This window comes from Rhinatrema bivittatum, chromosome 4 (assembly GCF_901001135.1).
Source record: "Rhinatrema bivittatum chromosome 4, aRhiBiv1.1, whole genome shotgun sequence".
NCBI lineage: Eukaryota > Metazoa > Chordata > Amphibia > Gymnophiona > Rhinatrematidae > Rhinatrema > Rhinatrema bivittatum.
The window spans coordinates 42,348,475-42,374,934 of NC_042618.1; the positions used below are offsets into that span (position 1 = coordinate 42,348,475).

The 26,460-nt window shown below is 45.5% G+C and overlaps 1 protein-coding gene across 5 annotated transcripts in view; it reads right to left on the reverse strand.

Annotated features, from left to right (window-relative positions):
* XRCC3 (X-ray repair cross complementing 3) overlaps positions 1-26,460 on the reverse strand; it is a 63,461-nt gene that overhangs the window by 26,538 nt on the left and 10,463 nt on the right. For all 5 annotated transcript variants that reach the window (XR_003856224.1, XM_029598042.1, XM_029598040.1 and 2 more), the window contains 3 exons: positions 14,522-14,590; positions 13,458-13,595; positions 11,292-11,504 (listed from right to left, as the gene is read on the reverse strand). Coding sequence is in view for 4 of the 5 variants with exons in the window: in XM_029598042.1 (XP_029453902.1) it covers positions 11,292-11,504; positions 13,458-13,595; positions 14,522-14,576 (406 nt within the window). In the remaining variant the exon portion in view is untranslated. The remainder of the gene's footprint in view (positions 1-11,291; positions 11,505-13,457; positions 13,596-14,521; positions 14,591-26,460) is intronic.

Here is a 26,460-nt window from a genome sequence, read left to right on the forward strand (position 1 = left end):
TCTTCAGTAGAATACACAAAAATCAGTTCCCTGCTCCCTCTGGACTGTTCAAAACAGAAATGTTTTGGCTCCACTCACATTATCTGTAATTCGCAAACAAAGTGATTAAAAAAACCCAAAATAAAACAAACACACCTTGGTAGCAGTCTGTTAATCAGGATCAGAGCAGATGTGATATGAAAATGTTATATGCTCACATTTGATAAAGAAAATTTCCTTATCATAAATGATGTTTTCCCATAGATGGCAGGATGAATTAGCCATATCAACAAGCAGCACTGAACAGACTCTTCTCTAAGCTCATAGAGATTTTGCTTTACTGCACATGTGTGGAAATTCCCACATGGGCGTTGCTTCGTGAGCCCTCTCAGTCAGTTTTGGAGCTAATTCTAACCAAGTAGTGAACTCTCCAGGTATTTAGCATGGCTACATCATCCTGCTGTTTATGAAGATGGCAGGATGAATTAGCCATGACATGTGGGGAAATGTAAGCGGAGGGCTGCACAGAGCATTTACTGAATAAGCAACACAGACTCCACGCTGGACAGTAGACTACTGGATGAACAAACTACACAAAATTGCTTGACCAAATATTCTGTCATTTTTTTGATAAATTGTCCAGACAGTAATGGGACGCAAAGGTGTGTATTGACGACCAAGTTGCAGCTTTGCAGATGTCTATGAGATGTAGAGCTTGCAATGAGCTGCTAATGCAGCAATGGCTCTAACCTGAAAAGCCTTGATGAAGTTTGCAATTTGTAGGCCTTCTAGCCAGTTGGACAATATACGTTTGCCTAGTCTGATTAAAAGAGATGAATAGTTGCAAAACCAATGCTCTTTTAAAGTCTAAGGTATGAAGGACTTTCTCACTTTCATGTGCATGTGGCCTCAGGAAGAATGTAGATGACAAAATGGCTTGATTAATATGGAAAGCCGATACATTTAGTAGAAACTTTGGTTGAATGTTGAGCACCATCCTATTGCTGAAGGACTGCATATAAGGAAGATATAGAACTAAAGCCTGAAGTTCATCGACTCTTCTGGCCTGCGTGACTACTACAGGAATATTATTTTATTTATTTTATTTATTTGTGTTTTTCTATATCGGCATTCACGGAAGTTCGTATCATGTCGGTTTACATAAAACAAGGGGTGAGCAATACATTATAACGTACATAGCTAAAACGTAAGAGTATACATTACAAAAGTATAACAAGTGCATAGAAGAAAAAGTTACAATAAAACAGGGGTTATTCTAACTGGGATTAGAGTTAGAGGAGAGATAAAAAGTTTAACAAGAAGTAAAACATTGTAGTGATTGGTTGGTAGTGTCTGTTTCAGTTTAATAGAAGATGCTCAGTGTTGCTGCATTTGATGGAAGTGGATAATTAAGGGTCCAGAAATGCTTTCATGAACAGCCATGTTTTAAGTCTCTTCCTGAAGGTTGGAAGACATGGTTCCTGTCGTAATTCTAAGGGGATTGAGTTCCATAGTGGGGGACCTGCTGTGGAGAAGGCCCGATCTCTCAATGTTATATGTTGGGTAGTATTGTTGTGAGGTACCTGTAGATATTCTCTATATGCTTCTCTGATGGGTCTGTTGGAGGAGTGTTTTTTGAGAGCTATTTGTAGATGGAGTGGAGCCAGTCCATGGATATTTTTGTAGATTGTGGTGAGGGACTTATGAATTATTCTGTAGTGGATTGGTAACCAGTGAAGGTCTTTGAGGACTGGTGTAATATGATCTCTTCTCCTTTTGTTTGTTAGAATTCTTGCTGCCGTGTTCTGTATCATTTGGAGAGGTTTAGTGTGGGATGATGGGAGGCCTAGTAGGATAGAGTTGCAGTAATCAATTTTCGCAAATATTATTGCTTGGAGCACTGTTCTATAATCATGGAAATGAAATAGGGGTTTTATTCTTTTTAATACGTGCAGTTTGTGGAAGCAGTCTTTGGTTGTTTGGTTGATAAACGATTTTAAATTTAGCCGGTTGTCTATAGAAACTCCTAAATCTCTTACTTTTGAGATTTGCAAGTTGGCTGGCGGGTTTGTAGTGATTTTGCAATTATCTGGAGAGATTAGCATGAATTCGCTTTTTGATTGGTTTAGAATAAGATTTAAGCTGGATAAGAGATCGTTAATTTCTTGAAAACAGTTTTCCCAAAGTTCTAGAGCTTTAGTGATGGATTCTTTGATGGGGATCACAATCTGGACATCGTCGGCGAATATGAAGTGTTTTAGGTTCAATTTGTTTAGCAGTTATTACTTTCCATGTGAAAGTTATTACTTTCCATGTGAAAAATTGAGAGACGCCGACTCTCCAATGATTCAAATAGCAGAGTCACCAGTAGTGCCAGAACCATGTTTCATCCCATGCCATAAGCCTTTCATGAATTTGGAAATTAATGGATGAGTGGAGATTGGATTACATTCTATTTAAGCATGGTAAGCTACTATGACACTGAGATGTGCTCTTGCTGATGAGGTGTTAAGACCTGAAGCAGAAAGAGAGAGCAAATAGAGAAATTACTACTTACCTGATAATTTCCTTTCCTTTAAGGAAGGCAAGCCAGTCCACACCAGTGAGTATGCACTCTTACCAGCAGATGGAGATGGAGTAAAGCTGACTTGCTGATGTCATATAGCCCTGCCCTGACATCATCTGGCCAGAATCTCTAGAAAAGCCAAACTGGACAAACTGATATACTTGAACATGACTTAATAGCCAACCATTCATGCATCCAACCAACTGGGAAACATTGTGCTCAGCAAAAGCATTCACATCAACTAATCTTAGGGGCTGGTTATGTCACTTACCCATTCTTCAAATGAATGAACAGAAATAACATTCTTCACTGTTCACATATAAAGGACAAACTGAAAGCAAGTAGGCAGCCCAGGGTGGGTTATGGATTGAACTGCCTTCCTTAGAGGAAAGGAAATTATCAGGCAAGTAGTAATTTCTCCTTCCTCTGTACTCCATCAGGCCAATTCACACCAGTGAGATGTACCAAATCTACTCCTGAAAAGGGCGAGAGGCTGCCGTGGTCCAGTCAACACCACACACGCAAAAGCTGCATCCTTCTAGCCTTAACCTCCAAGTGGTAATGCTTGAAGAAAGTGAATAAGGAGGACCACGTTGCTGCCTGGTAAATTTTGACAGGAGACAACTGAAGCTCCACCCACAAAACCTCCTGAACTCTACTGGAATGCACCCTAACCTGTCTAGGTAATGGGATATCTGCATCCACATAGGCAGCCATGATAACTTCTTTCACCCACCGGGCTATAGTTGCCTGAGTTGCCGATTCACCTTGTTTCTCTTTACCATGAAGCACAAAAAGTTGATCAGCCTTCCTGAAGGAGTGAGTAGTCTTCAGGTACCACACCAGATGCCACTTGACATCCAAGGCTTGACAAAGACGATAATCTCGTTCATCTCTATCCCTATCCAGCATGGGCAGGGAAACAGATTGATTAAAATGAAACTCCAAAATCACTTTTGGCAAAAAAAGAAAGTACAGTCCTAAGCTGTACTGTCCCTGGAGTCATTCATAGAAATGGCTCACGACAAGAAACAGCTTGCAGCTCAGAGACCTGTCGTGTTGAACAGATTGCTACCAGAAAAGCCATTTTCAAGGTGAGCAGCTGCAAAGAGAGACTACACAGTTCCGAAATGTAGGACCTGCCAAAAAATGCAAGACCCAATTAAGATCCCAAAGAGGCACAAGTAGCCACAAGGGATGTAAATGCTTGACTTCCTTCAAGAACTCGGACACATTTGGATGGGAAGACAAGGATGATTGACCCGGCCCCTATACCAAGCAAGAACTGCTACCTGCACTTTCAGAGTGTTTAAAGCCAAGCCTTTACCCAAACCTTCCTGCAAAAATTCCAATATCAGTGTAATTTCAACTTTAAGAGGACGAGAACCTTGCCCTTCATTCCAGCTCTTGAACACTCTCCAAATCCTAACATAAGCTAGAGATGTAGAAAACTTCCTAGCCCAGAGCAAAGTGGAAATCACTACAGAAGAATAACCACTTTTCAGCAAACAAGCCCTCTCAAGAGCCAAATCGTAAGTCAAAACTGACCCGGGTTGTCATACAGTATTGGCTCCTGATGCAATTTATCCCTCCTGAGTGCCAGTCTGAGAGGACTGTCCACCAGTAGCTTCTGAAGATCGGTATGCCACAGCCTCCAGGGCCAATCTGACTTGCAATCTTCCAAATGACTCTGCCTATCATCGGCCATGGCAGGAAGGCATAACACACTCCACTCCACAGCCAAACCTAATGAGAGCATCAATTCCCAGCGCTCTCGGATGTCTTCTACGACTGAAGAACTGTGGTACCTTCGCATTATTGGAGCTCGCCATCAAATCTAGGGATGGCGAGCTCCAATAATGTGTCACTATGAATTGAAAGGCCTCATCTGTCAACTCCCACTCTTCTGTGTCCAAGACCTGTCTGCTGAGGAAGTCAGCCCATATATTGTGCTTCTCGGCAATGTGGGAGGCAGATATGTCCTCAAGATGTTCTGCCCACATCCCATGTGCATCTACCTCCATTGATACCTATTGGCTTCTCGTTCCACCTTGATGATTGATGTAGGCCACTGGCATGTCATTTTCTGCATTATCCTTTTCGCTCGAGCTTCCAGCTATTCAGTGAACCACAAGCATGTCAGTCGAATTGCACACGATTCCAATGGCAAGTGGAGTCTCACTGTGTACGCCTGCGATTGCGGATTTTACTGGGACAGCAATGCACGTGCTGCATGTGCGCCTTCGCCCAGGGAACTATGTCCAAAGTGGCTGCCATCGACCTAAGGACCTGCAAAGTAAGACTGCATTGTTGGGCAAATATTCCTTCTCAGGGCCTGAACTTGAGTAATTAACTTCTGAATGCAACTCTCTGGCAGAAACACTTTGTCCTGCTCCATATTGAATCGCATGCCAAGATACTCTAGCGTCTGAGATGGCTGTAAACTGCTCTTGGCCAAGGTCACCACTAAGCCTAGCTCCTGAAGCAAGGAGATCACCATGTGAGATACCAAGTGACTCTTCTGTACTTTTGGCCCAAATCAACCATCATCCAGATATGGATGGACCAAAATACCCTCCTTGCGCAGAGACGCTGTTACAATCACCATGACCTTGGAGAAGGTCCTGGGTGCAGTAGCCAGTCCAGCATAGGAAACACTGATGTTTCTGGCAAATGGGAATATGTAAATAGGCCTTGGGTCTCCTGAGAAGGACGCAAACCAGCTCGAGCCATTGAGCAGCAGCTAGAAGCAATTTGCAAATTCACTGCCATGGTCTCAAAGGCATGTTTGAGGATGGCCTCAATCATAAAAACATGCCATACTGGGTCAGACCAAGGTTCCATCAAGCCCAGCATCCTGTTTCCAACAGTGGCTAATCCAGGCTATAAGAACCTGGCAAGTACCCAAAAAACAAGTCTATCCTATGCTATTGATGCTAGTAATAGCAGTGTCTATTTTCTAAGTTAACTTGATTAATAGCAGATAATGGACTTCTCCTCCATGAACTTATCCTCCTATTCTGAGCATCCTTTAGAGCTCCTAAAACCGGGATGGTGGTCGCATGGTGAAAGTGCATACAAAGGCATCCACCTTTGGGAATCACAATTGTTCCCTTGCCTTCGGATCCAAGGGATACAAACCCGCCAAAGCACACCACCCCCTACTTTAAACCTTGCCTCTGTGGCATTCCACTCCAGGTCAATTAATTCTTGAATTGGATCCAGGAGGGGAAAGAAACAGGAAGCTTTGCGTCGTCAGGGTCTGAGTTAACAGACTTGGCAACCATCGTCTAAAAAATAAATAAATAAAAATAAAATTAGCATCCGATGTGACCCCAAATCAGGTGGAATTTCTTCCTCTTCCTGAGATGAGAAAGCTAAGTCCTCATTGGAATCATCTGACATATCATGATCCGCATCCCCCTGAACATCTCCAAGGATAGTCTCTCTGCGATGTTTGCCTGCAGTTGATGACAAGTAGGAGGCCCAAATACGTGATCCCTTCTTAGTAAGGTGCTTCACCTCCACTGGATGCCCCTGCAGAAAACCTGCAGGCCCTGGAAAAATTCTACCCAGGAGAATGAGGATGAATCCATACCAGGGCCCACAGGTCCAAACCTGGCACTCTCAGACCTCTTTCCCGGAAATGCTCATGCAAGTGCTTAACCAGCCCAACCCTGCTTAACTTCCAAGATCAGGCACACTCAGGGGTATATGGCCATAGGCCCTCTGCCATTGGGAACAAGGGGGGGAAGGGAACTGTCTACTGATTCGCCTCCCACCCCACTCTCCTCCGGAGTTAACATAGACTGAGGGGATGTCGCAACATCATCAAAATCAGTGGTAGCCAAATCCCCTTGAGTATCTACACAGCACTGACACCAGCATAGAGAGAGTGATGGCTGGATTGCCATTATATGGCCAACCTCACAGATAGCAAGGCGCTTAGACTGTTTTGTTTTGTCCCTGGTGCCATAGTTTACTGGAACTCAGCTCCAGGCAGCCTCCTGGGCACACATCAAAGACATCCGGATGAACCCATGCAATAAGCATTCAAATCTAGGCCGCAGCCTTACATGCACAAGTATCCATGCATGTGGGCGCACGTCAGGACACAACCACAGGGAGATAATACATGCACATGCTTAAGCACGCAGGAAAAGAAAATGCTGCCGTGGCCTACCATGCAGCTGACTGAACAGAGCCTGAGAAACAGGGCCTAGCCAAAAGCTGCTCAACCTGCCAAGCCCGAGCTGCCTCCACTCTTCATTAACTCCCCAGAAAAGTGATAGGGAAAAGGGGAGAGACACAGAGAGAAACCCAGAGGGTAAGGAGGACCCAGTAAGGAAAAAAGAAAAAAAAAAAAGGGGGGGGCCTAAAACTTTCCTCCTAACTCTTTACCACCTGTGCTCAGCCTCCTGACTGACAGCATGATCGAGTCACCAGCTATGGGGGGGGGGAAGAGGGCACAAGCCTTCACCGCTGAGCACTCCCTTGTCTTCTTTTCTTTTTTTTTTTTAAGTCTACGCCTGACCAGGCTTCCCGACTTAAAGTGCTCAGCTGAGCAAGGGCCCAAACAAGTGTCACCTCAGCAGCTCAAGCAGTGCATCTGAATCTTCTATCTTCTTTCTCTGTGGTTTTTTTTTTAGCCTCATGCAATCCCTACAAGCAAGATGCATGTCCACCATTTGCTGGAGATGGAGAATACTGGCAAGCTGATGTTGGGGCAGGGCTAGTTGTCAATGAGTCAGCTTTACTCAGTCTCCATCTGCTGGTAGGAGTGCATAACCCACTAATGTGAACTGGCCTGCCTGAGTACAGAGGAATAGTAACTCTTTGGGTAAGCATGCAAACGGATCCAAGGAACTGTGTTGACACCATGTGGAGAACGGTTTCCACTTAAAACTGTAAGCTCTCCTAGTTGACGGTTTCCTGACAAACTATTATATATGCAACCACCTTGCCCCTGACAGCTGCACTGGAAGTACTGCAGCATGATGATGGAGCAGCCTATTCTGATGGTCTAATGGACATGGTGTTTAGGCTCAATGCATTTCATATGCTGGGATTTGATGTGTCAAAACCATCAAGAACTTATATATTGTTAGTGCCGATGGACCGTACGTTGAAGGTTGATGTGCCTGATAATGGTGCATCAAGTGCACCATTAGTGACGAGACTCTGGTTTTTTTGGCACCAACGGCTCTGCCGAGTGGCATTTTTACTTCGACACAATCCATGACTTTTTATGTTTGCTCGACCTCAATGATTTAGCTCGCTAAGCCTAAGACTAAGCTATTTTTGAGGAGCTCCTACTACACTCAGTACCTGGGGAGGCAGATGAGGCTACACTTCGGGAAGAGGAATAACTGCGGCTTCTGATGACTTTTGGGAACGCAGGGACATGGCACCAATTAGGCTGGTCATGATTCTGTCCAAAACAGTGGAAAAGGTCATGTCCGCCCCTAATGGAAATTTTCCTACTGTATATACAATTCTTAAAGCCACTCACCTTGGGCTTTGTTTTTTTTTACCTCTTTCCTTCAGAGTTGCCTCACTGCCTTAGCCCTCAAACAGCAGAGAGGCAACTCTGAGAAAAGAGGTATTAAGAATTACACAGAAAATTTAACAAATTATAGCGAGAAAGGGGACATGTCTGTGCTAGTGCTTGGATGAAAAAAAGACTAAGCCACTTGGAAATTCCCACACATGCTCAATAGAGCAAAAGCCCTATGAGCTTTGAGAAAAGGGTCCCATTTAGTGCCACCACATGACATCACTCAAATGTCATGGCTTATTCAGCCCTGCTCGTTGACAAAGAAAACGCTTGCCAAGCAAAACCAAATTGAAAAAGCAAAAAAGTGCCACATTCAGTGCCAACAAACATATCTAATTCAGATTTGTGAATACACAAACCAGGAAATCCAACATGTTATCTTAGCGTAGGAAAACCTGCCTAAGCAACCCAAAGTCTTGCTTAGGTAGGAATGCAAGGTCCAGCACATCAGGTCTCCTGAAAACTAGTTAAAAAATGTTTTAGTTTAGTTCAGTTTCTGCAGCTTCTTTACTGACCTTTACTTCTGCAAATTTAAGTGGGCTAAGGTCAACCACATTACTAGACTGCTGTTAACAATCACTGTTTAATACTTCATTTAGTTGTAAACGTCAAACATGATGAGATGTTTACGTATCCTAAAAACATTTAAGGTTGTTGTGTTTTTATATGTTTATGTATGCTGTTTTCTGAATTTATATTTCAGTTATAATCCTAAGGCAGCTTGACACAAATCATGAACAATAAGTAGAAAATAATATATCATTTACCATTTTTTAACATTTTTTGAAAATGCAAAATAGACAAGCATGGGATATTTTGGAAAGCATCTTAAGGGAGGGTAATTTGATAATTTTCAAAGGCATTTCTGCAAGTAAAACAGTGCCTTACGCACAGAAATAACTTACTATAAAACTGACAATATGGATAAACTTGCATGTGTGTAACCTATAGGGCCTAAATTTACCAGACTGAGTGGAAGCGCTCCTGGGGGTGGGGCGGGATTAGCACTTAAGAGCATAGTTTTCTATTTATAAAAAAGTGTGTGCATAAATTTTGTCTAAACAATTCTGTGCACAAATGAGTAGGTGTGAATGTGTGCAGGTAGTTTTGATGGGGTCATTTTCAAAGAAACAGTATGCACGGACTCTTTGAAAATTAATGTAACATACGCTTTTTTGAGCTGAAATGTATGCGGGCTGGGACAATATTAACCCCTTAGAGGGGAATCTTCAAAGGGATTTCCACAGGTAAAAAGTATTTACCCACAAATATTGCCTGTCTAAAAACTGCCCACCCCATGCAAAGGTAAATGTGTAGTTCCATACTGTCTGCACTTTTACCTGTAGTGAAGTGGATGTATGGGGTGGAGTAGGTCGGGGGAGAAAACTGCCTGAATAGTAGTGGTAAGAAAAAGTATCTGCAGAAAAAAAGAGGTGCAAATGTCTGTGGTACTTTTCCCTGGGGAAATTTTCAAAGTGAAAAAGTTCCTGCAGACTTTGCAGCAAGGCAGGTGGTTTTAAAATTGGCTCCTCCATGCAGGTCTAGGTTCCCTTTAGAAAAGCAGAAGCTACAAACTGGCCTGCCATTATCTGCAGAGGGCAGGTCTCCCAAGCTGCAGACCAATGCTCTCTCATAAGAGCTTCTAGCAGAAGCACTGAAGTCAACTCAGCCTTTGGAGACCTGCATGAATGTCTGGAATAGGAGAGGCATAAAACAAAGCCTACAATGCTTAAGTCTTGATTGCAACTATCACATCAAGAAACAAGACTATTTCTACCTTAGCTGTCAGACTATGCAAATAGAAGTAAGATGGCAAGACAGAATCCCAGCTGTTCAAGTCCTTAGTTAACTACTATGTTGAACATGAAGGCATGACCCAGTTAGTCCAGATCCAGAATAATTGGGTCGTTGCCTGACTGACAAGAATTAGGCCTACCATAGGATAGTGAATACAAATATCTACATTGGGATCTACTCTGTCAGGCTGCTGATTCTGCCTTCATTTGTACAATCCACTAAAAATGGACTTGGCTGGCAGGGAACCCATCTCAAAATAATTCAGTTACAAAAACAAAAGCAACAATAAATTCTACTATTCTGAACAACGCTGTCATGCACCAAAGCAAGTTGCAGTCAGTATGAAAGCATTATGAAACAGCCTCTTCCTGCAGTTTTAGGAATCATTTTCATAAGCAAATGCAGCCTGGCAGTCATCTTATAGCAGAAACAGACTAGTCCTTCAAGGCAAGAGTGACCTGCAAACACAGACTAATATGTCTCATTCATTACTGTCATTACCAACAATTATTTTCTCATCCAATCTGGTCCAGATGGAGGAGCTAGCTCCAAAATGTAGGCACCAGGAAGGAGACAGGAGCAGCACAGCAACATTAGGAAGGACTAAACACAGATACTGCATTACCGAAAAATGTTACATAAAAGAGTGATTGCATCAACTTTTAGAAACATTTCTGTGTTTGGGGGTTTTTTTCTCTTCATTTCTGTTCCTTCTCTAAGTATTTTGTTGCCGTTTCATTCTCTTTCTTATCAAACTTTAGATTTTTGTCACTACTTTCTATGCTCTTTCTTCTCCAAACACCACTTCTGTTTTTCTGTTTCTCTTAATTCCTCTCTCCTTTCATTCTCACCATCACTCCCATCATCACTTCTAGCACAATCTTCACACCCTCTTCACAGGCTCATTTACTGTCCAATTAAAAACAAATCAACATAAAACAATTTAAATAGACAGAACACAAAATAATTAGTACAAAACACAATTAACAAGCCCCCCACAATGTATCAAATAAAAGTCAATAAAAAAAAATCGTAAAAACCTTCTCATCCCTACTCAACTCCCATCCTTAACTCCTCAACCTTCTCTATTTGTACCCACCCCACTGCTGCTTCTTGGGCTCTGTCCCTCCTCATACCTACTTTTTCTTCTCCACCCCCACACCTATTCCAACTGCCTTTTCCTCCCACCTACCTCTGCAGCTTTCTCCCTCGTCTATTCAGTCATTGCTCAAACCATCCTACTACCCTCTGCAGCCTGTTCCAGCCCTACTTCCCCAAAGAAATCTGATGCCAGGATATGATTGCTAGATACAATGGTGACCTGAGATTTGCCCAGTCCTGCATATGACGACACAGACAAAATAAGCATACTGTAAGGTGTGCCACACTCACCTGCGTCCAGTCCACCATATGTGCCTGGATACTGAACAGAAAGGCAGAGCTGCAGGCACATCTGGGTCTTCCCAGCAGAGCTCTCTCCAGCAAGTTCTGTAATTCCCACCAGAGGAACCCCACCTCTTAAGAAACTGTCCAAAATAGGGCATCCTAGGCTAAGTTTCTGGTGCTGCACTGTGAAAATGTGTTTTTCATGGTACATCTGAAATGCTGTAGGATGAATAAATAACCTGTTGAATAAGTTTATCATTTTCATAATACCATCATCAGACTCTGCTGTTGCTAAGACAAAGTGTATTTAGAGGGGAAAAATATTAAGATATAATATTAAGATATATATATATATATATATATATATATATATATATTTATTTATTTATTTTTTTAATGAACAAAGAAAAAATACTAATTTTAAACTTGTTTATGCCAATTCTGAGTGAAAGCGGTCAGTGCAGGTTAAAGTGAACTGAGCACTGCACAAAGAGCTCTGGCAACATGTGCCCATTCCAATAAGATCTACTCAGACTACAAAAATATCCCCATCACAAAACACAGGTTCTGTCATTTTGTCAGATATAAAGGAATTCAATTCTTCATCATGTCACAGAGAACACCATAGTACTGGACAGTTCCTGTACACCAGATGCAGTGAGAGGCTGCAGAACTAAGCCAAAAAGTTTAAAGTCAAAGGATGTTTTTAGTGCTCAAAATGGGTTTATTTCACATCATTAACTTCAATTCATCTCTGCATATGCTCTGCATTCCTCAAGGTCATTATAATTGCCCTTCAGAATGTTTCTGTCGGCGGGAAAAGAAACTATTTCCAGCTAATAACCTCTCATGATTTTCTTAAAACAAATGCTTTCAATGTTTTTATACAATGCATTGTATACGCACTTGTATTCTTGCACCTTGAACCCTCCTCGTCCCACTTCCCCTTACCCAACTCACTCACAGGGTCGTTTATCAAAAAGTGATGCGGCTGTTATTGCGTGCGGTAGGGCGTTATCACGGTATTATTTAAATGAGGGCAAGGGGAGGAGTGTGGGGCGGGGTTTGGGCATGGTTTTCCACATTAGCGCCGGCAGCACTGTGGGAAATAATTACACCTTTTCCCGTGGTACTATGGGTGCGAAAGTGTGCGGGCATAAACACACCGCTGCGATGCGGCCGGCTGCAGAATGTCGCCCCGCAGCCCTTTTTTTTTTTTTTTTTTAGCCCGGCTTATCATTCTGCTATAAATATATATGATGAATCTAGCTATCAGTCTGCTATTTTCACCCACTCTACCCTTTTACTATCTGAAGGAATCCTATAAAATAGTCATGTGTGGTAACAGAGTACAAATGCATTTTCCCAAATTGTACAACATAAACCATGTGAAAGAAGGGTATTGTCTTTTATTCTTGTTTATTTTTTCTTATAATTATTGGGTTCAGATTTCAACAAAGTAACTATTGTTTGGGTCCTCAGAACCAGCAGCAAAAATCCAGTCCATTGTCTTTTCAAGCCCAATTAATTTTGGACATGGACCCATGCCCCTCACAAACACACAAACGTTAATGTGCATGATTTGCCTCTGCAACCATATCAAGCCCAAGGAAGCTAGAGCCCATATATTTTAAACTTAGCACTATCTGTCCTAACGAACCCTTCCTCACTATCTCATCTGTCATGTATCACATTCATTTTATCCACCTGGTCTCTGCTGCTGACTCTACCCCAAGCCCACTGTTCAATCTTGGTGAGCTTGACGACAAACCTGATAGAAGCCCTTTTTTCTCTGCCCTCCTTCCTCGGACTTCCTTGATTCATCTCGATCGGCACCTGACTGAATTAGTGCCTAAAGAGAGGTGGGAGAGGCAGGCAGAATGGCTGGAAGCCATGATATGCAGACTCACTGCTACATACGGTGGTCGTCTCTCCAAGTTTGGATAGACGCATTGGTTCTAGAGAAAAGTGAATATTTTGCAAGTTGTGATGCCTCTTATTGGACCGATACAAGAATTATATGAAGAAAACATATCTATGAGGTCTAGAAAGCTCATGCACATCTCTGGATACTCTTATATCGGCCCAATAAATAGATGTAACAATCCACAATGAATCCAGGATATTTCTGTGATATATGTTTTTGTTATCTGCATCTTGCATCATAATTACCAGTGACTACAGTGATCTTTCTCAGTGCTCCTGAAACAGCCTTCAGTAACTGCTGTACATCCAAAATGGATAACTTGGTCTGACGCTGGAGATCTGGACCAGAATACTTCAGAACTTCCCTCATAGATTTAATTTTCGCTGAAATGAAGGTAAAAGACTGATAAATCATCATTAAATCCCTCTGCCCAGGCTGAAAGTATAACTTATATACCATTTCTGCAGTGCCTGAAAGGTGGAATATAAATCAAAAAACAAATAAACAAACATGTAAATTCACTAAAAAATAGTATCTTAGACAATTTGCTGGGCAGTGTAACATATGGCTTGTACAGTTGCTGTTTAAATGCACACTATCCTAATTCAAATAAAAATCATTTTTTCAGTTTAGAAACATAGGCTCAGCTTTAACATACAAGCCACTAATTAATTTTCTGCCACATTTGCATGCTCATTTAAATATGAGGCACATGAAATACTGCAAATACATCTTCACTCAATCACATGAAAAAGATCTTGGTATCGTTTGCCTCCAAGTTTGTTCCAGTCTATTTTAATGGTTCTTGTCTTTTGCAGTTCGTTTGGGGTTAGAACTGCCATACATGTGGTCCGAGAAAGCAGCAGCACATCTGAAGTCTTTTTAAGCCCTTTGTGCTTTGCTACACCTAACAATGCACCCGACACGTGTTGTGACAGCTAAAACACATTCTGGGGGGGCCTATCTACCAAAATGTGTTAATACACATTGTTAGTAAATAGGCCCCACTGCGATCAATGAAAGCTGCATTAAAATCAGCCCCCACTAATGGGTGGATTTTACCATAACTCAGTAAATCAGCCCCTCTGTTTCCTTTTAAAGCTTAATTAAAAAAAAAAAAAAAAAAAAAAAAAAAAACTTACTGGAAGATTTTGTTTTTTGAACAAAAAATAATCAATGGCAAAATACACAGCTTAAAAATGTCCATATTAAAACTTTTTTTATAGGAAGTTCACTGAAAATATAATGTACAGAAAAATATATTTTATGTTAGCATATCTAAATAAAGATACCCAGATATAACTATTACCTTTTTTCACAGCTGTAATCACTCTGGGATTCAGGTCCAATTGGTCCCAATCCATTTCTTCATGCAGTTCTGCATTTCAAAACTGAATTAGATGACTGATTTCTATAAAATACACATTTATTTATTTATTTTATTTATTTATTTAAAAACTCTTCTATACCGTCATTAAGTTGGAGAACCATCACAACGGTTTACATATAGGCACGATAACAATTATGAGTGGTATAGATTACAACTTGAGTATGTGCCGACATAGTTCGGTAACAATATAGTGCAATAAGCTAAAAGTTAAGTGAGCTAATCAATTTGGTATGGCAGTTTCTCAACGGTATAAGATTAACATTACTATGAGTTTGTTCGGTGCGTCCAACTTAATCAATTGTTTTTCTCCTTCACTTTGTCTTTATCGAAGGCTTGTTTATAGAGCCAGGTTTTCAGGTTAGCTTTGAAGATTTTCAGATTTCTCTGGAGCCTTAATTCGAGAGGCATGGTGTTCCATAATACGGGGCCAGCCAGTGACAGTGCTCTTTCCCTAACTTGAGTGAGCCGTGCTGTTTTGATTGAGGGGACAGTAAGTAGGGCCTTATTTGCAGATCTTAGGTTTCTGTGAGGGACGTGTACGCGCAGAGCTGTGTTAAGCCAGTCGGCTTTTTCCTCATTACTATCCCGCATTCATTGATGACCTTGCATTTTATTGTGAAGCTGAAAAAAATCCAAGTCAAGCATGCACACATACTCTTAAGATTTTTCACTGTCTTGTAGAACTATTTTATGTTGAGTACTTAAACAAACCAAAATATGTTATGATATATAAAACAATGAACAGGTTATTTTTGGACCATCATGCTAAGCACTCCCGGTCAACCAACCTTCATTGCTTTTTAAATAATCATGGGTCCTGATTGTGGGGTTTTGGTTGGTTTTTTTTTTTTTTTTTTGCAAATAACATTTATAAACAACTTATCTTGCAGAAGCTGCTTGTTGCATTATAATCCCAAGAATCCCAATTATAATGCAACAAGAAACTTTTGCAAGATAAGTTGTTTATAAATGTTATTTGCCAAAAAAAAACAAACCCAAACCAAAACAACTGAGCAATCAGAACCCATGATTATTTTAAAAGCAATAAAGGTCGGCTGACCAGGAGTGCTTAGTATGATTGTCCAACAATGGCCTGTTCATTGTTATCATAACATTTTGGTTTGAACATGGTCTGTAGAAGAATATATATGTTTTACTGACTCCAGTGAGTTATATATGAGTGCTTAAAGCAGTGTTCCCATGTATGGTCTAATGCTTTCCTCATTTAAAATTTTTAATAAATCCATTTCCCCATCTTTCCACATAACCTTAAGTTTAGCCTACTTTATCCTATCAAGAACAGCTGTCAGATTTCGCAGATGATTCTCAAACGAATGCCCAAACATTCTGGTATCATCCAAATATAGCAAGCATGAGATGGCCAGCACATTGTCCATAAGCCTTGTGCTGGCCATAGAAGAGAATTAGCTCAAACAGTTCATGTTTACGGTTGAAATACTTTAACTATTTTAACCATTTAGCTCTGCTATAATTTCAAACTGCTTATGCCAAGATACTCCTAGCCATGCTACATGCCACTAAACAGGGACTAAACACTGATACTTGGAACCCTCCCTGGAACCGACTTCCGCACCTGCACCAACCCTGTCTGAGTTGGGGACCCTCCTGCCCACCTATCTTCTAGATTCAACCTCTCTCAAGAACAGAGGTCCGCAAACTATGGCCCAAGGACCAGATCTGGCCCCTGGCAGCAACGGCAGGACTCTGATCCAGCCTGCAGCAGTGCCAACAAAAAGAGCTTGACTGGGCCTAGAGTGACAAGACCTCTTTCTGCCACTATTGCCAGATCAGATACTAGAAGTTGGAAGTGCTCGCGGCAGGCCCTCAGAGCTGCATGGGGGGGGGGGGGGGGGGGGGGGCGGCTGACAGTGCAAGGCCACCACTGACTGGAAGTGTTATACATTGCTGGCATTAGTGTTGTTTGTGCAGGTGTAGCCCCTTGGGCCAAAAATAGGGTGTGAGGCTGCAGCAAGGCCATAAAGAGTTTTCAGTTGCTATGAAGGGCATTTTCCGTCGATAAGCAGGCTGAATTAGCCATGCTGAATGGGTGACATCATCGGATGGCACCAGGCAGAGCTGTCTCTCAAAGCTTTAGAACTTTTGCTCTATTGGGCATGCGTGGCAGTTCCTGCATGAATGATCATTCTAGTCGTTTCCTCAGTTTCTTTTTGTCCACACATTGCACTCATGGTGGAATCCTGTTTCGATTCCTCTCCTCCGATTTCTTCAAAAATTCACTTATGTGAATCCCAAAACAGTATTTTTCAGTGCTAACCATGACCCAGAGGAAACATTTGGGCTTGAAGTACTGTAGTTGTGGCCACATCATTTTGATAACAAACGGCCTAAAGAGGCTTGGGGGGGGGGGGGGGGGGGGGCGGATTTAAGATGGCTGCTTGCTAGCAGCGCGTCTCAGACCTCCCGCTGAGTTCCTCTACTGAGAGTTTCTTTGGAACTGAAATATGCCCCAAAACGAAAAGGGAAAGTGAGGGTTTTTCCCCTCAACACCCTCACTTCCAGCAGGACAGTGGGCTATCATCGACAGCGTGCAACTTTACCCGAAGGAGGAGAGGCTGATCCATGCTGATGAGATCGGTAAGGAGGCCACCGCCTCATCTGGGGAACTGTCACGCAGCCCTCCTACGCTAAGAACTCCACAAGCAATTTCGTCTTCCTTACCACCTGAAACTGCGTTGGAAGCCCTGAGAATGCAGAGCTCAGAGGAGACATTGGAGAGAGCAGCGGCGACTGTGGAGACGGAAGAAGTAACATTGAGGCATGGAGGTGACCCAGTTCGGAGTGCAGCTGTAAATTTGGGGACCGAACAACGCAATGGCGGTAAGATGGTTCCAATTATTGATATGAATACTGAATTGATTTCATCGGTGCAAGAGAGCAGACTAGAAATTGTGTTGCCGTCCAAAGTGGTTACATTGGACTCGATATGAGAATTAATGGCCCAGCAGAACGTGGCCCTTCAGGCCTGTATGGCACAGATTACCCAAATTTCCTCTAGAATGGACATAGTGACTCAAGACCACAATAGTAAATTAAGGGAACAAGGAAATAAAATACAGCTTATTGAGAATCAGCTCAAACACATTCAAAAAATACAGTCTATCATGACTCAAGATTGTACTATTCTTAATAGAAAAACTGAACTGCTGGAAAATCGTCTTAGAAGACAATTTAAGGCTGCTAAATTTCCCCAAGATTATAGGAGAGTTACCAAGGGTTACTCTCAGGAGGTATCTGAGTGAGATTTTACATATTTCCTCTGAAGATATACCGGCTTTCAACAAGGTGTACTTTTACTTTTTTCTTGCTCGAGGGACAACAGGATCAATAACCAACTTGATATGGGGAATTTAACAGACTTTTTAGAATCTTCAACTACTGAGATTGTGGAGAGAGCCACTTTGTTAATTTCTTTCATTTATGAGAATGATGTGGGGTTAATTATGAGGAATTACTTTCAAAATATGGGGGTCCATTTTATGGGGCAATTTGTCCGGATCTTCCCTGATCTGGCAAAAGCCACACAGGAGCGAAGGAAAGGAAAATTAGTTTCTTACCTGATAATTTTCGTTCCTGTAGTACCAAGGATCAGTCCAGACACCTGGGTTGTGACTCTGCACCAGCAGATGGAGACAGAGCAAAACTTGTCGGGCATCCCTACATATAGTAAGGCGCCACCCACAGCTCGTCAGTCTTACGTAATGTCAAAGCACAAATTGAACTCCAACTAACTAACTAGACCGCCCGAAACCCGGGCCGATTCAAAAACCCCCAGCTGGATCAGAACTTCCAGAACCAGAGGCCCCAACAACATACAAGACAAAAACATAGAGTGCCAACCGAGCGGACTCTCCTCTTCGGAACTCCAAAAAACAGACTACACGGGCGGGATCCTGGACTGATCCTTGGTACTACAGGAACGAAAATTATCAGGTAAGAAACTAATTTTCCTTTCCCTGTACGTACCAGGATCAGTCCAGACACCTGGGATGTACCAGAGCTGAATTACCGAGGGTGGGATCCAGAGAGTCCCGCTCGCAGAACTCTCTCTCCGAAACCCCCCGAATCCAGACCCTGAACATCCAATCGGTAGTGTCTAGCAAACGTATGCAATGACTTCCAAGTCGCTGCTCTGCAAATCTCTTGTGGTGACACGTGCGAAGACTCCGCCCAAGAGGCGGCTTGCGCTCGCGTCGAGTGAGCCCGAAGACCCTCAGGAACAGGCTTCCCTTTCAGTATATACGCTGAAGTAATGGCTTCCTTGAGCCAGCGCGCAATCATGGTACGGGAAGCTGCCCCACCACGTTTTGGCCCCGAGCACAAAACAAAGAGATGGTCTGAAACCCGAAAAGAATTCGTAACTTCCAGATAACGGAGCAGGACTCTGCGGACATCAAGTTTCTTCAACAGTCTAGTATCCGGATCAGAACGCTCCCCCTCCGGAAAAGCGGGCAGCTCAACCGTCTGGTTCAAATGAAAAGCTGACACCACCTTAGGAAGGAAGGAGGAAACCGTCCGTAACGAGACCCCCGCCTCAGAGAAGCGCAAGAAAGGCTCCCTGCAAGATAATGCCTGTAATTCTGAAACACGTCTTGCCGACGCGATTGCCACAAGAAACACCGCCTTGAGAGTAAGATCCTTAAGCGTCGCACGCTTAAGAGGCTCAAAAGGGGACGAACACAGAGCGGAAAGAACCCAATTGAGATTCCAAGAAGGACAAGGGTGACGTAAAGGTGGCCGCAAATGTTTGGCTCCCCGAAGAAAACGCGCCACATCCGGGTGCTGCGCCAAGGACCTACCGTGCACCTTACCTCTGAGGCAACCAAGCGCCGCCACCTGGACTTTAAGAGTACTGCAAGACAGCCCCTTCGCAAGACCAGCCTGAAGAAACGCAAGAACATCCGGTACGGAGGGCAGCACAGGATTCACCTCCCGAGCTCTACACCAATCCTCAAACACTGTCCACACCCGAACGTAGGCGAAGGACGTAGAACGCTTTCTAGAGCTCAGCAATGTGGCTACTATCGCATCCGAATATCCTTTATTCTTCAAGCATTTCCTCTCAAAAGCCAGGCCGCGAGACAGAAGTGATCCGCGTCCTCCAAATAGACAGGACCTTGCCGTAGAAGCGCCGCTTCCCCCCGGAATCGGAGAGGGGGCTCCCGTGCCAACTGTAGGAGGTCCGCGAACCATGGATGCCGTGGCCACTCAAGCGCTACCATGATCACCTCTGCGGGATGCATCTCTATGCGCCGAAGAACCTTGCCTATCAGAGGCCAAGGAGGAAACACATACAGCAGAACGTTTGTGGGCCAGGGGAGGACCAGGGCATCCACCCCTTCGGCCCCCCATTCTCTCCTTCGACTGAAGAACCTCGGGGCCTTGGCGTTCTGAGCGGTGGCCATCAGATCCATGTGTGGCGTTCCCCACTGCTCGCAGAGGAGGTGGTAAGCGCCCTCCGACAGCTCCCATTCCCCCGGGTCCAAGCGATGTCGGCTGAGAAAATCCTCTTGGACATTGTCTACTCCGGCGATATGGGATGCTGCGATGTTGCTGAGATTCCGTTCCGCCCAGATCATCAGTTGCCGCGTCTGCTCTGCGACGGTTTGGCTCCTTGTTCCTCCTTGGCGATTGATGTACGCCACTGTGGTCGCGTTGTCCGACAAGACTCGGACCGCCTTCCCGCGAATCCATGGGAGAAAAGTCTGCAGCGCCAGCAAGACCGCTCTGGTCTCCAAGCAATTGATGGACCACTGCGACTGAGCTTTGGACCACTGTCCTTGCACCGAGTGTCCCAGGCACACCGCCCCCCAGCCGGAGAGACTGGCATCCGTAGTGACCACCGTCCAGGCGGGCATAAGCAGGGACACTCCGCGTGACAAATTCTCGGAGCTGAGCCACCACTGTAGGCTGGACCTCGCCTGATCTGATAGTGGAAGTGGCATGTGAAAATCCTCCGACACTGGCCGCCAGCGGGAGAGCAATGCGGATTGCAATGGCCGTAGATGAGCAAACGCCCAGGGAACCAAGGCCAGCGTCGACGCCATCGATCCCAACACCATGAGATGATCGCAGACCAATGGGCACCGCAGGGACATCAACCTGCGCACCTGGCCCTGAAGCTTGGACACCCGCTCCTGGGACAGAAACACTCTGCCCTGCTTCGTGTCGTATAGCGCTCCCAGGTAATGTAGCGTCTGGGTGGGGAGGAGGCGACTTTTGGCGAGATTGACCACCCAACCGAGGGAACGCAAAAGTTGCAGGACTCTTTCGACTGCCTGTCGGCATTGGCTCTCTGTTTTGGCCCGGATGAGCCAGTCGTCCAAGTAGGGATGTACCAGGAACCCCTCCTTGCGAAGCTCGGCTGCCACCACCACCATTACCTTTGTAAATGTCCGCGGAGCGGTGGCGAGGCCAAAGGGGAGAGCCTTGAACTGATAATGCCTGCCCAGGATACAGAAGCGCAGAAACCGCCGATGGTCCGGCTGAATGCCTATATGAAGGTAAGCCTCCGTGAGGTCCAAGGACGCCAGGAACTCCCCTGGCCGCACCGAGGCGATCACTGACCGAATTGTTTCCATCTTGAAGCGTGGAACGTGAAGACATCTGTTGACCCCTTTCAGGTCTAAGATGGGTCTGAAGGTACCTTCCTTCTTTGGCACAATGAAGTACCGTATTTTTCGCTCCATAAGACGCACCTGACCATAAGACGCACCTAGGATTCAGAGGGGGAAAATTTAAAAAAAAAAAATTTGTGCTAAACCGGCTCTGCGTCTGGGCGTCTTATGGAGCAAATTAGGGGAGTGCATAGTTTTTTTTTTTCTCCCCATTTTGTTTTCGGGTCTGGGGAGGGCCATTTCGGTCCACTCCCCAGATCAGAAAATTTTTCTTTCTGTGGGAACCCCCAAACCCCCCCCCCCCCCATCCCAACCCTTTAAATTAACAACCTCCCCCCCCCTGACCCCCCCAAGACCTGCCGAATTAATTTCCTGCAACCCCCCACCCTCCTGACCCCCCCAAGACCTGCCGAATTAATTTCCTGCAACCCCCCACCCTCCTGACCCCCCCAAGACCTGCCAAACGTCCCTGGTGGTCCAGCGGGGGTCCAGGAGCGGTCCGGGAACGATCTCCTGGGCGTGAGCCGTCGGCTGCCAGTAAACAAAATGGCGCCGACGGCCCTATGCCCTCACTATGTCACTGAGACCGACCGCTGCTATTGGTCGGTCTCAGTGACATAGTGAGGGCATAGGGCCGTCGGCGCCATTTTGTTTACTGGCAGCCGACGGCCCTATGCCCTCACTATGTCACTGAGACCGACCAATAGCAGCGATCGGTCTCAGTGACATAGTGAGGGCATAGGGCCGTCGGCGCCATTTTGTTAACTGGCAGCCGACGGCCCACGCCCAGGAGATCATTCCCGGACCCCCGCTGGACCACCAGGGACGTTTGGCAGGTCTTAGGGGGGTCAGGAGGGTGGGGGGTTGCAGGAAATTAATTTGTCAGGTCTTGGGGGGGGGGGGGGGTTGTAGGAAATTAAGTCGGCAGGTCTTGGGGGAGTCGGGGGGGGGGTGTGTTTGTTAGATTTTTGTTTGGTTTTTTTTTTATATTCGCTCCATAAGACGCACATACATTTTCCCCCCACCTTTGGGGTAAAAAAAGTGCGTCTTATGGAGCGAAAAATACGGTAGATGGAGTACCTTCCCCGACGAAGTTGCCCCGGTGGAACGGGTATTATTACACCCAGGTCTTGTAGCCGCCCCAGCGTATCCCGGACGGCCGCTTGCTTGCCGCGACCCTTGCAAGGGGAGACCAAAACTTGTCCGCTGGAATCCGTGCAAAATCTAAAGCGTAGCCTTGTCTTATCACGCTGAGGACCCACTGATCCGTCGTTATACTGGTCTATTCCCCGTAGAACCGCTCCAACCTGGCCCCTACGTTCGGCACGGCCGGAGGAGCCGGCGGCAGGGAACAGACCAGCCGTACTTCATTGTGAGGCTTTCGGCCCTGACCCTGACGCGGGACCGTCTCGCCTCCCAAATTTTCTGCCACGAAAGGACTGAGACCACGACGATGTTCTTGAGGATCCAGAGCCAGCCCGGTAGGAGGGCCCAGACGACCTCTGCGGCCGCGACTTCCGTGGTCCCCGAAAACGGGCCCTACTGGAGAAGGATGTCCTGCTTCGGTGCCTATCCTCAGGCAACTTGAACGCCCTGTTCTCTTCCAGAGACTGCATCAGGTCATCGAGCTCCTTACCGAACAGCAGCTTCCCTTTGAACGGAAGGGCTCCCAAATGAGCCTTCGAGGACCCATCCGCTGCCCAATTTCGGAGCCACAGCAACCGGCGTGCAGAAACCGCCGAGACCATGGCCCTGGCCGACGTCCGCAGAAGGTCATGCATAGCGTCCGCACTATACGCGATCACCGCCTCCAGGTGATCCGCTTGTGCCACTTCCTCTCCAGAAAGCCCTGCGTTGGCCTGGAGCACCTGAGCCCAGCGCAAACCGGCTCGTAATGCAAAATTACTGCAAATAGCAGAAACCGTTGGTTGTTGTACATTGATAAATTGCTGCATTTGTTCTACCTGTGGAAAAATGTACGTGTTACGAGCGTGCACGGAGCACGGTTGTCTCAAGCGGATGGTGAGCCCTTGGGCCAATGCAAGACTTAGGAAGCCCCAAGCCACACCTTGGGAGGTGAGCCGAGCAGGCATGGTGAGCCAGGCGGGTACAGGAGCAGGGAGTAAGGAGTGGAGTCTGACCCTCAGCCGGACCTGCACGCCCGGAAGGGCAGCTCGCTGGCGATCCGTCCCCCCCCCCCGGGGGCCCGCTGCTGTGGGGAAAGTGCAGGCGGCAACGCGGCCTGCTCCACGGCCTTCCTTGTCGCCTCACAAACTGTTTCCAAGATGGCCGCCGTTCCCGCGCTAAGCGGGAACGGCTCTGAGCTGCCTCCTGCATCCGGCACCTCTCACAGCGGCCAAGCCCGGACCCCCCGACCGCTCTCGGACGGCCCTTCGCCCCCCGAGACGCAAGTCGTGCAGAGCCCATCCCTCGACCCTCGCGTGTGCGCCGAGCCGCACGAGCGGCAGGAGGAACCGCGCGGCATTCGCGCCCTCGCGTCCGGGCAGTGAGGCAAAAACCAAAAACTTTTAAAAAATGAAACTGCGGCGATCCGGCGACACAGCGGTCCCCCCCCCTTACCCGCGCACCACACGGAGCGAGAGAGAGAGAGCGACCAGCCGGCACAGTGAAAAGTACAAACAAAAACGTTTTTTTTTTTTACTTGCTGCTGGCCCCGGTCCTGATTCTTCCTCTCCAACGGAGGTGAGTGAACTGGGCTCCCCGGTGTCACCCCCGACGCTGCTGCCAGAGAAGGCCGGGCTCTCAGCCCTCAGCAGCGGCCTCGACCAGGGGGGGGGATGGTCCCCTCAGAACCTTCCAACCCCCCTGGGAGGCTTCCAGGACCTGGACGGGATCCTCTTCTTGAAATCCCCTAAATTTCCTTGGAAATAATTTCCCTTTTTTTTTTTTTAAACAACTCTCCTGACTAGCTAACCAGGATCACCAGAGACTGTGGGTGGACCTGCCCCATCTGCTGGAGACAGAGTAAGACTGACGAGCTGTGGGTGGCGCCTTACTATATGTAGGGATGCCCGACAAGTTTTGCTCTGTCTCCATCTGCTGGTGCGGGGTCACAACCCAGGTGTCTGGACTGATCCTGGTACGTACAGGGAAAGGTTTCCTAGCATTAAGGCAGGGAACAAGAGCATTGGGGGCAAACTACCAACTTGGATACCCATGTAGATGCATTATTAAATTTAATAACAATACTTATATTTTCCTGATACCGGAACAACTTAAGACGTGGCTTAATTCCCAAAGAAGGATGATGAATGTTTCATCACCTTTGGTTAGTCCAATTACTTAGCAATGTAATAAGGGGTAAAGATGTGCAGGCTATTGGCATTTTCCTGTTATTTCTGATTGTAAAAGGGGCTTCCTATATTTTCTTACTCCGTCCCATATGTTATTTGTGGACTAATATAAAAGTTACTTTCTGCTGAGTTATTTTGTGAAATGATTGTGATTTGTCATGGAAAATTACTGAAAATTTCTGTACAAAGATTATAATGCTTTGTAATTATTTTAAAATTTAATAAAAACAAAATAAAAAAAAAACAAAAAAAATGGCCTAAATTAGTGTTATCTATACCTGGGTCCAGAACATGACCAGGCCAACTGCTGTAATTGGGAAAGAATGTCTCCAAGAGCAGAGAGAGTGGAGAAAATTGCTCATCTTCGAGCAGATGGCACACTGGTTTCAGAACACTTTTCAGCTTCACCCTCATCGGGCAAGGTAGGAAACCATACTAGGTCGACAAAATCTTCCCCAGGACAGTCAAGGCAGTCCCAGGCTCAGGAGCACTGACCGGCCTCCATGAAAGCCTTGCATGTGCTGACCGTGCCGTTGGAAAGTGACTTGATGGGTCCTATAGTGTCGGACCGAAGAAGCAAAAGACAAGGGCGCCGAAAGAGTCGACACATGGCGCAACACAGCCAATTCCTGGGGGGAACTCCCCTCCCCCCCCCCCCAATGGTCCACGATGCTCCTCCCTGTATGGCGTATGAAGCGCTGCTACCAACGCACGGTGCAAACATCACCAAAAACCATGGAGCTTCATCACAAATGGCACACCATGTACTGAAGATACACCATGCACCGAAGAAGACACACACCTTGATACCAACAACTCAAACGATGCACATAACACAAAAGAAAGCATCACACAGAGAAAAACAAGTGGAGGAAGGAGCACTGCCACCAAAGAGAAGAAAAATAAGAACATGCCAAGGGTGGGTCACTTTCCTCATCCCATGGCATGACTTCTGTGCTCAGGGACCACAGTTCGCATAAAAAGGAAAAAGAATTTCACATCAGGAAGAACCTATTCTTGAGGAGCCCTTCCTCAAAGAGAAGTGAACATCAAATATTCTCAGGTTTCAAATCTCCCAGAATGGATATCCATCCTAGAGTGCTGTAAGTCCGGTTCTTCCCTTAGGACTGCAAACACCACAGCCTGCTTGTTTGATCTTACCAAGGAGTCCCATAACCATGGTGGAGCAGGAACAAATCCTAGTACCAGAAGAGAACACCCCTCAATCTCCTGGCCTCTGGTCGCAACAGACAGTAGAGCGGATTATCGATAGTGTGAGGAATTTCTTTTCATCATTATTCCACAAGTTCAGCCACCAAGTTTTCTACCAGTATACCCCCATCCAACCTGTGACAACGGAATCAGGGAGCATCTATGCTTCCTACACCCAAATCTTCGGAAGACCATTCCTCCCCTCCTGAGGATTTGACATTTTTTCGATTTGTAGAGAAGATGGCAACTTGTCTTAAAGTAGACAAAGAAAGACGCAGATCCCCGGACAGAGGTAATGGGTATCTTAAAAATCTTAGAGATCCCAGCAGAACCCACCTCTCTCCGATCTTACCAGGTTCTCCAGAAGACACTCATGAAATCATGGGAATCCCCATATTCTGGAACAATAGTAGCCCACAAACTAGATCTCAAATTTCGTTTACAGAAGTCGCTAGGTTACGGCATTGTACAAATGCCCCATAACTCCGTAGTCACTGAATCAGAAATGAAGAGGGCTAAAAAAAAAAATCAAGGCTCCACTCTAACTTACCCCAGGGAAAGATCACAATTATTAGAAGACTTTAGGAAGAAAGCTTTTCAAAGTTTGATGCTGACAACACATATCTAGCAGCACCAGTTTTATACTTGTATGAGTGTTTGCAATCACTAAAGTCAT